The sequence below is a fragment of the Polypterus senegalus genome, chromosome 6, assembly GCF_016835505.1.
Source record: "Polypterus senegalus isolate Bchr_013 chromosome 6, ASM1683550v1, whole genome shotgun sequence".
Taxonomy (NCBI): Eukaryota; Metazoa; Chordata; class Cladistia; order Polypteriformes; family Polypteridae; genus Polypterus; species Polypterus senegalus.
This window is the reverse complement of record NC_053159.1, coordinates 39,782,445-39,798,249: the sequence shown is the minus strand read 5'-3', so window position 1 is coordinate 39,798,249 and position 15,805 is coordinate 39,782,445. Positions and strand designations below refer to the sequence as shown.

The 15,805-nt window shown below is 37.0% G+C and overlaps 1 protein-coding gene across 1 annotated transcript in view; it reads right to left on the bottom strand.

Annotated features, from left to right (window-relative positions):
• The window catches only part of stk17b (serine/threonine kinase 17b (apoptosis-inducing)), a 113,504-nt gene that overhangs the window by 16,040 nt on the left and 81,659 nt on the right, over positions 1-15,805 (bottom strand). The window contains exons 4-5 of the mRNA XM_039755893.1: positions 9,953-10,079; positions 3,153-3,201 (exon numbers count right to left, since the gene is read on the bottom strand). Coding sequence (XP_039611827.1) covers positions 3,153-3,201; positions 9,953-10,079 — 176 coding nt within the window. The remainder of the gene's footprint in view (positions 1-3,152; positions 3,202-9,952; positions 10,080-15,805) is intronic.

Sequence of the window (15,805 nt, the reverse complement as noted above, 5' to 3'; positions counted from 1 at the left end):
GGCCCCCCGAAAAGCCAGATGTAATTCTTTTTTTCTCTGATATTAAGCTATACATGGAACTATAAATGTGTGTTATGTAGGGACATTTATAGGAGCGCGGCAATTACTTTTCTCTCTCCTGCCAAGTTCATATTGAAGCTAAATTGAAGGACACAAGTTTTATGTGTGTTGTGAACTTGTGGTTCTTTCGCATATCGTGTTTTCCTTTCTTGTTAAGATGTTAAAAGTTGCTTAGCTAGCTAGCTTGTTTGCTGACATTGATAGTCCCCACTTTTCATCATTTAGTATCAACGTCAAAGAGTTACATTAAGTCTTTGGTCTTCTCACTGTGATACATCAGCACGGTATATTTTAAGAATTGCAGTTTGTAGTCTGTAGATCTACAGTACAACATCATTGAAGTTTAGCCTGACAGAATAGTTGGTGCTCATCTATTAAAGTAGACCTGGGTTCTGAAGCTAGTGCTGATTTAAAAAAAAGAATCCATCTTGCTCAAAGGTTGCCTTGATCAAAAGTAATGAATTGTAATGTACATATATTAGGTTTAAAGCTATGAACTAATTTATGCAGACACTATATTAAAACAAATAAAAAAAAGAAAAGCAGGGCAGTGGATATCCTGATGTTTTTACTAAGAAGATTTCAGAGTCGGGGTAGATGAGGAGAACAAAGAGGAGGAAAAGTCATAAAGGCTTCAAAACACAAGTTTACTCGAACTGTTTCTTGAGCTTTATAAGGAAGCCTTAGGGAGTTCTTTTAACCTTTTGAAGCTTTTGAGGGTAGTTTTTCAGTTTTTAATTCTAAAATTTGTAAAGAATTATTTAAGACTAGCAGACCTCGTGCGCTTCGCTGCAGTTGCTGTAGTTGGAATAATTATGTATCTACATGCGACTTACAGAGCTTCTTTATATACAGCATTTTTGGTTTGCCCTCCTGGAGTCAAAATATATAAATTTTCTATATGACTAATTCGTGAACATGCTACATAAAAAATAGAAACGGAAAAAACGGCAACACCGCCGGGAACAACACTAAATGAGATAAAGTAAAAGTCTACCAAACACGAAATGAGATAAAGTAAAAAAAGGACAACACCGCCGGGAACAACAGTAAAAAACAATAGTAAATGAGATAAAGTAAAAGTCTACTAAACACTAAAGTGCAAAAACGAAGTAGAAAGTAACAGTAAACCGCAACACCGCTGGGAACACCAGCACACCGCGTCTACTAAACACTAAGAAATACTAAGTAGAAACACTAAAGGAAAAAATACTATTCAGTGAGTACTGCGTCTAATAAACAGTGAATCAGTAAAGGAGAGAAGACTAAACACTAAGGAAAAAGAACGGCAAGACCGCATCAGCTGTGGAGCTCAGCTTGGAGCGAAATGAAGTGAATGGGAGGGGAGATGATCACGTGATTCCCCCACCTGCCTTAACTCTACATCCCTCCACAAACACAGTCTCTCGGATCCCAACTCTTCTTTATATGTATAAATATACAATCATTTATGAAGTACTTTGGGTGTGTTAAGTAAGGACGGAGAAGATACTTTTTAGGATTTTGTGAACATATTAGTCAAAAAGCAGCATAACAGGCGAAAAAATTGAACAAGTTATTTAATGACAACCAATTCTGCCCACAGCCATTGCATGACTACATAGTTACATGCATTACATTTAAATATGTTCTCATTAAAAAATTTTTTAACTCTTATCTTGCCCACCTGCTGAAGAAGTTGCCACTGCCAGCAGCATCAGTTTCAAGACAAGAACAACCCTAGACAAGACGTCAATCCAGTGAGGGTCATATTCACTTTCATTACACAAGGCCACAGCTGCCATTTAACCTAACACAAATATCTTGGGATGTGGAAGAAAAACTGAAGTATTCAGAGAAAAAACAGTGTAGACATTGATAAGGTTTGGGATTCTACCCTAAGATTTTGGACATGCGTGATGAAGCAACGCTAACCATTAAGCCACTGTGTGGCATCCCGTTTAACTTAATGATATAACATATCCAGTTTTTGTTATAATAATCAGTAAAACAAAATTAAACAATTCACTTACAACACCGTTGTGCTTGGAAAGGGTTAGTAAAAATACTTCTTCAATCAATGGTTCAAAGTTCATTTAGTTCACCCTTTTTCCTTGGAGTAAAGTTTTATTTTTATTTAATCCTTTTTTTTTTTATTCATTTTATTGCACTCCATACAAAGCAATCAAGTTTTTACAAAAAGAAAAATAGAGTTAAGAACAGATCGATCGATATTTAATCCTTTTTAAGTTAGTGTCAGTGTTTAGTAATACATGTTCAAGAACTAAGCTGTTGTTTCATAGCTTATAGTATTAAAATGGAAATATATCCTCTGTCCCAGAGAGACTCATTTTCTTTTGTTAATGGTTCGCATGGGTATAGTATATTTCTTTGCTACTAATGCCAGATTAGAATTGGATGGCAGCAAAACAAAAATGCCCTCTTTCAGTGACAGGAAGTTCTCCCACCATGGCAGTAAACAGCACTCACCGCATTTGTGAAACTTCATTCCGTGCTGGAGCGGCAAACCTGATGTTTGCAATTTTTGTTTAACATGGTGGGGTTTAAACAGCTAGTTGTTTTAGTAGAAGCACACTCTGTGCTATTTAGCAAGCAGCAAAGACTTTAAAGACTTTACTTAAAGGACTGAGACATGGAGGAGGACTGCTGCTGAAATGAAAACATCAGGCAAGCAGTTTGCATTTCTAGAACAGCCAATAAACTCGTTGCCGAGGGCTAGAAACTTGTTGAAGCGAGCATACTTGTACACCTAACAACACAGCCTACCTTATCAGTGAACCTTAGATTGTTAAGCATTCTAATATTGCTATTTCATCTTGGAGGAAAGTTTTGTAGAATGTGATCATTCAAAGTGATGTAATGCTGACATTAGACTATAATATTATGATCCCACCAAATCCCCATAGTAACGTCTACACTACATATACGGTCTTATTATGAAGGTTCTACAGTTGTGGTCTTGTCTATGCCGGTTTAGCATTCTTTACAGTCAACATATAAACACCCTATAAATTCCACCTATTCATTTTTGTCTGCTAATGTAATGAAATACAACTTTGGAATCTCTTAATTTAACATTTAAAATCACTTACCACATGTCTGTTGCAGTTGTAATAGGTTCATAATTCAATATTTCTGGTGCTGAAAGAGTAAACAAAATAATATCTTTTTATTCTAAATATGGAATAAGGTCAATCTGCAAACCTGTCAAAAAAATTAGCAACATGTTCTTACCATGCTAAAATGTGAGATAACAGATTTGGTCATAGTTAAGAACAATAGCAGCCCTTGTAGTTTGTGGACAAATATAGCATAACAGTGATATATATACAAACACACACACACCCCTACATATATACACATACTGTACATATACATATATATATATATATATATATATATATATATATATATATATATATATATATATATATATATATATATACACACACATATATATATATATATATATATATATATATATATATACATATATATATATATATATATATATATATATATATATATACACACACACACACACTGCAAGTTTCATGTTATCATACATAACAGTAAAGAGACAATATTCTATAAACTATACAATATTTTAAAAGGTTGGGTATATCTTTTTGCGTATAAGTTTATTGGAAACAGTGTACAGGTAAGCTTATCAGTGGCCTCAAAACATTATACGTGAGAAAGTACCACACAGCCGACTCCCAAAGGGTGAGAAATGTTGCACAAAGGCTGTGTTGGCACAACCAAGCCACAGAAATGACAGTTATGGTTAATTGCCATTTCGACAGTGGAGAGCTGGTGCCCACTTTTAGGCACTGTGTGTTGGCAAAACAGATTTGGTGCTGCAAATATTTAGCACTTCCTTAAGCCTATCTGTGTGGTTAAACAGGTTCCTCACTTGTTCCTGCCATTACTTCCTTTGTCTTTTTGCCATTAACAACAGTAGGGGTAGTGTGGCAAGTCATGACATATCTGGATACATTACAGATTTGAAGCAAAGACTCTTTCTGCACAACTGTAGACTGAAAAGTTTAAATTCCTTGAATTATTTATTTGTGCAGCCTTATATTCTCAAATCATCCCTCATACAGAGTACTCTGGATATGTAGAATTAAATCAACATGACTAGCCTGGGACCACAAGTCAACAGAGAACTTGGAATGAGTGATTTCCACTACCCTGAAAAAAATCTATTTCTTTAGTGACACTGGTTGAGCAATTTGATTACTTTGTGGTACTTATTTTTTGGATATCCACTTACTTTTTTATATTTTTTCAGGCTATTTATTTTATCCCTACAAAACAAAAAAAGCTCAATTAAATCTTTTTTTGCCTCAGGAATGTATTGATCTACTTAGCTACACTACCTGTTGATGACAGGTCATAGAAAAATATTTGCTATCTCTTGCCCTACATGCACTTTCAACTACCTTCCTGAGTATTTGCAAGTGTCTGAACATTTCTTCCCTGGCACTCCATCTCTCGAGCACATTCCCATAAAGCCTGCTCCTCAGTCTCCGTCATCATTTTCAAGATGGCTTTCATGCATCCTGTCCACTTTTATACTTCCTGTCTTTAAGGTGACTTCCCACATGCCTCCCATGCTGTTTCTCTTCTTGGTGTGTCACTTGCACATCACAAAAGCCAAACTAACCCATCAGACTGCTCTGCTCAGAGGGACTGGATACACAGACTTCTCAGTTTTATTATATAGGGGATTGGATTTTCCTTACATAGCCAGCAACAATGAATGGCGCTTTGGCAAAAATATTTCTTTGATGATGACTCTCCATTCAGCATCTCTAGGCCACACAGTTTTCCTCTGCTTTGTGTGTGTTGGCTTGCTGTGTCGCTTATGTGACAAAACTTGTAATTCTGTCATTAAAGTAATCAGTTGACCCTTACTGGAGGGGAGAGGGGGGTCTGATTCAGGGACCTCTTCTTACTTGATTCCCATATTATTTGGATTTTTAGTTTGTTTTTTTTATTTACTGTTTATATAGTTTTTACCTGGGTCACATAAAGAGCATTACATGACTTAACTGCTCCTTTAACGTCTCTTGGTTTGCTGGCGTCACAGTTTTGAACACAATTTAACACCCTTAAATGCAAACATGCAAAGTGTGTTAAATCTCAACCATTTATGGTATTCTAACAAAGGCACAGAGAGTCTGATGTTGGTCTGGAACAAAGCAATGTTATCTACATAAAACAGACAAGTATAGGACTGACTAGTTTATCATCAAAATATCATTATGGTTTACATAAAAACAAGTGAGAAGTGCCAAGGAAGGTCTCTTGACTACAATAGTTATATTATTTCAGCAAGCAGGACAAAGACTCTACAAATAATCATTGGCCTCACTGGGAGCCATAATCATGTCCTTGCATCAGTATTTGGTAAATTTTACGTTATTCATTCTGAAGCCTGCAAACCAAAGCGTGTCAAGTTTTAAAATTGGTTGATGGAAAGTCCATGCTTTTTCTGTACTTTTATATAATGTGAGTTTATGTTTTTTGATTAGTTTGGGGGGCAAAATTCTATTATTCTGAGAACTCAACATGTCTGAGACATTGTCATGTGACTGTCACATGACGGGCTGTGGACGTGATCATGTGTGAGATGGCATGTGAAAATGACAGGGGCCCTGAAGCATACCAAGATTAACAGCTACAGTATTTGGATTATATTTGGAATTATCAAAATCAGTCTTTATGGCACTAAATATTCTTAAATTTCTGCAGCACTCATTACTAACTGTACCAATGCATGTGTGTATATTATTTTTCCTTGTCAATCTATGAGCTAGCTTTTGTTTGTTATGCCTCTTGAAGTGCGTGAGTCACTTTTCCTTTTTCCAGGTTTTGGCATTATGTTTTCATGAGCTAATTTATTTCAGGCAGGCACTCATGTCTGATAACATAAGATTAGGAGAGCAGAACAAACTCTATTGAGCTTTTCAGTGAGCTTGCAAGGCATGTTTTGTGAGTATTGGAATTCTCACTTTTAGTTGATGTGCCTGCTTGGTAGAGAGTGACACAAAACAAGTGGAAAATACTTTCATGTCTTCAGTAAAATGATACAATTTCATTCACAACAACATGACTGCATGAATCAAAACTATTTTCTGGGATGCCATGTGACTTGCAGAAACAAGCTGTTTGCCTACTGCACTTATACTATCTAAGAAGTGAACAAAAGGATTCGCTGCTGGTCAGCAGTCTTAATGTGACAAGTGAATATTTGCTCAGGAATTGCATATTTGCCACATGTCAAATTATCCGTTCATCCATTATCCAACCCGCTATATCCTAACTACAGGGTCACAGGGGTCTGCTGGAGCCAATCCCAGCCAACACAGGGCACAAGGCAGGAAACAAACCCCAGGCAGGGTGCACGCGCGCACACACACACACACACACACACACACACACACACACACACACACACACACACACACACTAGGGACAATTTAGAATCGCCAATGCACCTAACCTGCATGTCTTTGGACTGTGGGAGGAAACCCGAGTACCCGGAGGAAACCCACGCAGACACGAGGACCCAGGAAGTGAACCCGGGTCTCCTAACTGCAAGGCAGCAGCCCTACCACTGCGCCACCGTGCCGCCCTATGCCAAATTATAGACTATAATAATATTAATTCCTAATAAAAATCTCTGTTGCTTTCTAGCAATGCATGCATAAAAGACTAATTAAAAGCATCCTAATGCAAGTAGATAATAAGGAAGGTCAAAAAGGCAAACTAAAATAAACAGAATGAAGTTCATGAAGTGAACACCTTAACATGCATAAACCCACCGTTTCACATCAGGATTATAGGGTAAGTCCCTAACCCAGGCAGCCCTGGGAACAAGATGGGCACCAACCTTGGAGAGGGCACTAATTCAATGTAAGGCACAAACCCACACTGACCAAGGGGCAATTTACAGTTACCAATTAACCAAACACACATCTTTGAGATATGGCAGGAAAACTGAAGCACTGAAAGGAAAGCCCACACATCAAATAGCAAGACATGTTTTCATTCCGGCCTTCAGTGCTTACTGCTTTTACTGCCTTTCTAAAAAAGCAGAAACATGTGATCCAACAACAACTCCTATGGCGATTCTTAAGTGGCTTCTGACCTGAATGTGGGAGAAACCAAATTATCATTCAGTGGGTCAAGGCTTCAAACAAACAAGAACAAAGTAATGTCAACAAAATATTTTATTAATTCCTAGAAGAGTCAGGATTCCCTCTCAGGTTTAATATAGCCGATTACAAAGTAAACCTAAAGTATGATAATTAGTTTATCTTTCTGAAAATACTTATCTATTTTTTTTACATTTTATAAGAGGAATCCTAAAATCTATAAACAGGAATAATTTACCAGCAAGTTGTATACCATGCATGATTTTTAAGGGCTATTTTTAATTCTTTGTTTATTCTGCACATTACCTTTTTGTGCAATTAAATGTCTGTGAGAGAGGTTTCAAGCGTCAAGGAAAGAATCTGCACTTTTCAGAGGAAGTCAGAACCAAGACAGCAACTTGCAGTCACTTCCCTTTTACCTTTCCTGTTACTCCGTGGCTTAGTGGCGTGTTGTATACTCAAACTGCTATGAGAACCAGCTAAAACGTTATTAACAACAGCTCATTTCTAATGCAAACAAATGAACATTTGTGATATCAACTGATTAATATGGCAAAAAATTAAATAAATAAATAAATAGAATGTGAAACTTGAAGCTTACACTATTCAAAGTGAATTGTACATTGCTCACTGATGTCAGGATTAATTGTAAATTGTACTAAATTCTGGTCGTATGTGGTATGATGAATGAAAAGGTTGTAGTTATAAAAGATATTTGAATTAACAATTTTGCAACACAGACCTGCAGCAGTCAGAGCTGCTGCCCTTCAACTCCAGGGACTGTGTTTGATTTGCATGTTCTGCTCTTGTGGAAGGTACTCTGGTTTACCTCAAGTATCTCAAAGATGTGCATTTTTAGTTGACTGGAGAGTCTAAACTGGACATATATGAGTAAGTGTGGGGGTGTGTATGAGTGCACCCTGTGATGTACTGTTCAGTGTTCCCACCTTGTGCTTGATGCTGCTGGTATAAACTCCAGTCCCCTAACTTATAAAAGCATTCATTCAGATTAAGTGGCTCTGAAAAATGGATGGATATTTGGTTTGTTAGTAAATGCACACTATGATTGTTGTTAAGAAACATTCTAGTTAAGGTAATGTAATGTTAAATTGATGTAAGCATTTACCGAGTTATGGCTTTAGGTAGCAATATGGAACACAGCAATACTAATTATCCCCTACAAGCTAACATGTCAATGGAATGTTCTTGCTTATTTTCCTATCATTCTGAGTACAGACTTGTTCATTCTTTTTCTGTCTTACAGTTATCAAGGCATTGGGGTTGACAAAATTTCAAACAGTAACTTGTACCCTGTAACTGTAGGTTTATTAGAGTATGCTATAGAAGAAGCAAAGGACGTAACTGAAACTTAACATGAGAAAGCTGGGATGATAATGACATAGAGAACACATCTTTTACCTTCCTAACTCACTCTTGAATTTGTTATCATTTGTTTTTGTTTGAATTTTCACTTAAAGTTTTTGAACAAGCTTTCTTGAATTATGGATTTTTCTTTTGACTTACTGTACGTCGGGCTGCAGAGTTTGGAAACCTTAAAGAGATGCGGCTATATCTGTCAGTATAACTAGTGAGCAACAGTAATAAATAATTCATACGTTTTGAAGAGATCATCTGTGTATTTTCAGGTCACAAATATGTGCATCATAGTCAGCATACATTGTTTAAAAGTTCAAATGAAAAGCACTGAAGGAGAAGTGGGCAATATTGTATGTTGTTGATCCAATGTACCGGATGAAAATGTTCCTCCAATACAATTTTAAAAAACAAAACAATTTTTACAAGTTTTACCAGTATGCTAAACTTAGTGGAAAAATATAAAACATGTAAATCTGTGTATATAAAAGGAAACAGGAAGTGTGATTTTCTGTGTGTATATTAGTGTTCTAGTGGTAGTGACTTGGCATGTAGACTTGTGTGTATATATTAAGTACAGTAAGCGTAATCCATTAAATATATTAACAAAGAGTAATGTGTGGTTCAACCTGCCTGGCGAGTGGTGGCTGCAGCCTAATTGTCTCTGCATTGGATTTAATGAGTTTGGCAATGTAGAAACAAATGTGTCTTCTTTCATTCAGAAATATACTATACTAGCATCTACAAATCCTTCAGAATTTTTAAATAAATGTGATATGGATTTTGGCCCTACCACTGACTCCTACCTAACAGATGCATATCAATGTAAGAAAACTGGGGAAATGTGCAAACAGCTGTGCCACCTACTACCCACTACGGGGAATATTTATCACTTCATAGGACCCATATTAAACAAACTGGTAGAAATGTCAGTTTATCAGAAATGTTACACCACTGTATGAGACATTCAGGAAACACATTAGTTCCAGTCCTCATGTTTAGATCTATATAAGGTCACAAGTAAGTCTACCAATAATAAAGAAGCAGCTTAATGCCCATGACATACATTTATAACTGGAAAACTGCAAAGTATGAGAGTCATGTTGTAGCATGGCTAGCTATCACTAAGACTGTCCCTAGGTAGTCATGCTGAACTGCGCATCATGAATGAAACGTGGGTATGAATTGAGGAGGACAGTAAACCACATTGAAGCAAAAGAAGTATTAATAACAGAATATAACAACATTAATAATGAAATTAAAAAGCATTCAAAAGCAACAGTCAGTAAGCCAAAATAAGAAGAGGCATCATTTCATTATGTAGAATTTCTCTCTGACAAATGTCTTACCTACGTACTCAGGCGTCCCCATGATTTCCCGCAGCTCACTGGAATTCCCCACTTTCCGTGACAGGCCGAAGTCCACTATTTTAATATCACCCAGTGGATTATGACTGGTAAGCAGTATATTTTGTGGCTGTAGAGAAAAAGATGCAAATGTTAGAACAACATCTACTCTATTGAAACCAAAGTCTAGCAAAATGTAATAATATTTTTGAGGACAGTAGAAATAATCATTTACTAGCTCCAGAAAGCCACTATTCATTTAAACTACATGTCTTTAAAGAAGTCTTTTATAGTTCTGATTTAACCTTGCGGTCATTAATTAAATTGGAATCAGACTGCCAAACCATCATGCCAACATTTGCGTCACCAGACAACAGGCAAGCAGTTTAAACAAAACGAGACCCAGGAAAGAAAGGTGGTCAGGCAGTATGAAGCCTAGCATGTTACCTCCGAGTTCAATGTTTAGTAGGAATACACGGAGTGCCCAACTGTTACTGCAAGGATAAAAACCATCGACTGTATTTTATCCTACCAAGTCCCACTGACAGGATAGAAATTGCATTAATGATTTAAAATAGCTTTAAAAATAAATAAAACTACCTTTCCAACATTCCTAGGCTCATATATTTGCATTGCTAGTATTTAAACTAACTTGCTACAGGAGTCCAGAGGGTATTTCAGCTTTCCATTAATAACTTGCCTCTTCTTACAAACAGTTTTGTCGTTGGGCTATTCATTGTGGAGTATAATATATTCATGGGCTACAGTGAATAAAAACAGTCCTACATAATTTAACCGAGAGATGGAACAGCACATATGCTTGAAGTCTTTAATTTTCCCCAGTCTTTTTGGCAAAATTATTGTGTGTGAAGAAAGGAAACTTGAAAAAGTGTTTCAAGTAGAACTGGATTTGTGTCTTCGATTACAAGAAGGGCAGGGTTTATGGTGAATCTCTGGAGCACATTCACATATGAGAGGGCATTCATAGGAGTATTTGAATGTATAATTTAATCCACACCTACACTTACTAGGCACAAGCAGCAACTAACCCTGGGTGTTGCACTAGTACTTTTTGGGCACAAGCATGCACACATCTATTTAGAGTCACCAATTATCATCACATGGCTGTCTCTGTGATGAGAGAGTAAAAGTACCACCACAAAAAACCCACTTAGATATATGAAGAACATAGAAAATTCAAAACTGTGGTAACTTAAATAGAAGTTGAAGCCAGCTTGCTTCAGCTATGAGGCCTTCCACTGTGCTGCCATGCTGCCTGCATACATGACTGCAAACCTAAGTGTGTTGGGCTAGGCACAAGCTCTCTGTGATCCTGAAATTGGACAAGCAATCTTTAAAATGGATGGACAGGTACCAAAAATAATGCAGTGATAGGTAAACAGATGAAACAATACAGTTGACTGTCCTGGGCACCAGTTGGGTACAATAATATAATAAAAGGCACCGCTGGGGACAGAAACTCATCTTCTCTTCTCAGCCATTTGCTTCAGCAAGTCAGGAAGTGTAAGTGAAACAACGTTTAAAGTCTGTTATGAACTTCAAAATATATGAAAAAACAAAGAAAAATGAATTTAAAAGCATAAATTCAGTGTCCCACAGTTGTGATTTTATTTTAAAAAGTTGGACTTTTTTGGTTTCAAGGGGACTTCTGTGTAACTGTGTGTTGTGGTATAGTATTGGACTCCAAGCTGCAAGGACGCCTTCCTTCTTTATCCTGATTAAGTCATTAAACCTGCTTGTGCTCTAATTGTTAAAACAAAAGCAAACTGCTCCACCATGAACTGCTTAAGCATTTTGAACGTGTGAAAGACGTTCTATAATTTAAGAGCAACATTATTATTATTATTATTATTATTATCACATCATTAGTGGCATATGAAAAACGCATCATAATAGGGGCAATTTTCCATTTGGAATTTGCAACAGATGAACATGTTTAAGATGTGTGTGTTTATAAAAAGAGATGCTTACAACATTTGGAAAACTATTTTTTTTAGTAAAAGAGATACAACAACACAGTCCAATTTGGTGTTGGAAGAAATTAAACTCCATGCAGGCTGCACTCCAGGGTCTTTATTGTTCTGACCCCAAGAAGAAAATCTAAATTTGCTGTGAATGTTTCCTTCAGTAATAATTCTAGAAACCATTGAGTCGAGATGGCAGCAGACTAGGCATCTTCATTAGACAGACTTTGCTGGTGAGTCTTCTTATCACTCAGCTTGATCAACCACACCTCAACTCAGGCTTGCACAGCATAACATCGGCAAGGTTTCAAATATGCTGTAGTAAATAGAACATAACAGGCTTCACCAAGGCAGGAAACGGCATGAAAACACATTTAAAAGGCACACCACATGACAAAAAAAAAAATACCATGCAAATATTACTGTTGAAAGAATTTAACCTGCTACAAGCGCAATGGTGTAAATTTTCAAGTCTCAACATTCTGACCGCATAGACTAAACAGCTGATGTTACTTATTAAATATAATTTTTGTTTTTATTCACAATTGCTATGCAGGAGAACAAAATACAGGGTCACATTTAGACGACTGATAGCCACTACTAAATATTCCTTGATCATGCATTAGAGAACAAAATGTTTTTAATAAGTGCATCATCTAAACAAGAATCTCCTTAAAAATATTCACAGAGATTTATTTTCATTAAGTGTCTAACAAACACCTTTATCCAAAGCGCAGGACACATTACAATTGTGTTTCTTGCAACTGGTTTCTTAATTGACTTGCTTGGCATTACATGGGGGCAAAACATGAGGCTGAACTGATAACACTGGGGTTGACAACAACCTTGAGTACAAATTTACATGAAAAATATAAATAGATAAATATAGGCTATCAAATACTAACCCACTTTGTAACAGAGTGACAACCCTGAGGGGACTGGGCGGTCTCTTGGTCTGGAACCCCTAAAGATTTTATTTTTTTCTCCAGCCTTTGGAGTTTTTTTTTGTTTTTTCTGTCCACCCTGGCCATCGGACCTTACTCTTATTCTATGTTAATTAATGTTGACTTATGTTTATTTTTTATTGTGTCTTCTATTTCTCTATTCATTTTGTAAAGCACTTTGAGCTACATTTTTTTTGTATGAATATGTGCTATATAAATAAATGTTGATTGATTGAACCCTGTAAGTATGGTTCCTGCCTTAGACCTACTGATCCCAAAATGAACTCACACCAGGATAAATGGATACACCAGGTAAGTGGTGCTGCTTTTTTTTCCTCCACTAAAAGTACTAACTATGTTGCACATTAAAGTGAAACTTTAATAAAAAAAAAAAAAATGAAATTTAGTTTGTGTGGTGTTATAAATATCATTGTTTTTGAAAATTTGTTTGGGTTTTGCTGAGGCTATAAAAATCATCTAGGTATTGATTCTGGGATGGCAATTTTGTGGTTTCAGCTATCATGATGCAGGCCCTGGTTGCTAAGGGCGTAATCTCGAAGGCCATGACATTGGGGTAATTGGTGAGACTGGACCAAACCTAGCGACTTATTACTGGATATTGAAACAAAGCTCTGCCCTTTGGTGTATAATTTGGCTCTGGGGTTCTTTATTTTTGACTTTTGGTTTTGACTTTCGATTTGCCTTGACTCTGTTCTTTCTCCTGTGCCTCATTACTATTTTCTGCCCTTTTTGCAGACAGTACACCTGGCCAGTGACAGGAATGCATCATTAATTTGTTTATCACGTTTTATTATTTTTTTGGTGGCATTTTTCATGAGCACTGCAATGGTCACTAGGCATTTGAGGGACATAACATGTGATCTGTGACATCATGACAGCCATATTACAGCCAACTCTCATTATCCACAGGGGTTGCATTTCTCAAACACCACACGGATATGGACAATGTGGATTTGGATTCTAAAGAATTGATCTTATGGAAAAAAAATATAGTTAAGTTCTGGCAGGATGCCAGCTTGAGGGGAGGACTGGCAGACTTAACAGCCTCCAGCACTCATCACTCAAGGCTTGGTAACGATCCTTCCACAGGTTCACATGACCTTTACTTTCTCTACAGTTAAATTTGACTGGCATCAAGGCACTATGGCAGAGGTCGCAAATGACCACAGTGGGGCTGATACGATGACCTCACTAAACTCCCCAACTGATGGTAAGGGTGTGTACAATGGGCAGGTACTTAATAAATGTAAGCTTAAGACCTGCACTTGCTGGAAATTATTTGTTTGTAAGGAACAACTGCAAGCTCTGGCCCCCATCACAAATTGGGTTCAATGGCTTATCCATGTCTCTTGGCACAAGGTAGACCCATGTTCATCCATCCAGTGTAGCACATGTGCAGCTCCAGACATATAAGGGCATCACAGACCTTTTCATTGTTCATTCTCATGTGTTGCTCATGCACAATAAGCCCCTCAAAATTCTTTCTTCTGCTGTGCATGATCGCGAATACGGCTCTCTGTGTCCCCTGTCCCATCCCGCAGCCTGCAGTGAAGACCTTGTCCAGGAATTGGTGTGATTAGACCGAGGGTGTCATTAAATTGGTTACACTAACATGATAGCGGATAAGACTTACTGTATGTTTTTGTGTGGGTGTGTGTGTGTAGTATATTTAATGTGAATATATACAGTATATGCATACAGTATATAATGGCTGTATATACTGTAATTTAATGGCTATGCACATTAAAGGAATATTTCACCCAAAAATATTTCCACACACTATGTTACTTACCCCATGTATTTTGTAGTAACAGTTGAGAAAAAATGTCAATGTCATGTTTTCATATATATATATATATATATATATATATATATATATATATATACACACACACACACACAGTACTGCCTTCAAATTTTTGTTAAGAAGAAAATTAAACCTTTTTAAACTGAGGGAAAATATACCAATAATTATTTGTTAAGGATCTCTTTGTATACCACATTGTCAGTTCGGCCCTCCGGTTGTAATATGACCAAGCTGTGCGCTGAGCTTACTCTTGAGCATGTAACTTACAGTTGGCCATGTGAACAGTAATCTTGTTTCAAATCTCACAGCTTGGATTGCTGCTGTCATAATCGGTTTGAGTTTCATGGTTTGTTTCAATTGTGACAGTATTTGTAGGACTTGTGTTGAAGAGACATTCGGCATCTGTCAAGCGTTGTAAGTATACAACCGGTTTCATTGATAACTTCACATCCAGCTTTTGAGAGTTTAAACATTCATAAACATCAAAGTGTCCACTACTGAAATCGTCACCTGTGAATCTAAGATGTTTAAGAGGCATTGGCGGTTGTCAAAAGGTGTAAAATATTTGGCCATTTCGGTACACTTGAAAGCGACAAATGAACAATTCAGCGGCAGCCATCAACTCACATGCAGATCCATAGGTGAAGGGCTTAAGCATTTCACTCTTCTAGTGCTCCTGTGTAGTATAATTATCTCCTGTACCGTCATCAGTCCACACCTTGAACCTGTCCCAGTCATTCAATACATAAGACACAATGTTCCTCCGGATATCAAGAGTGAGCCTGATATGGCCGTGCAATATGTAACAAAGAGAATGGAAAAGGTAGGTGCCATCTCCGGGCATGGAAACCACTCGGTAAGTGACAGTTCTTTGATCGATGGTGATCACCTCGATAGACATGTTAATGGGGTGCGGTTGGAATGATAAAGGAAATGGGTACCTGAACAATGTAAAGTAAGTCTAAAATACCTACACAATAACTATAATCGTAATAAATGAACAATAAAACAGCGGAGAAGCTGTGGATTAAATAAAAAGGCTGTAGTTATCAGCAGGGAGATGTGAATCCTGTGGCGAAGCAAGGAAGGGCATGTAGAG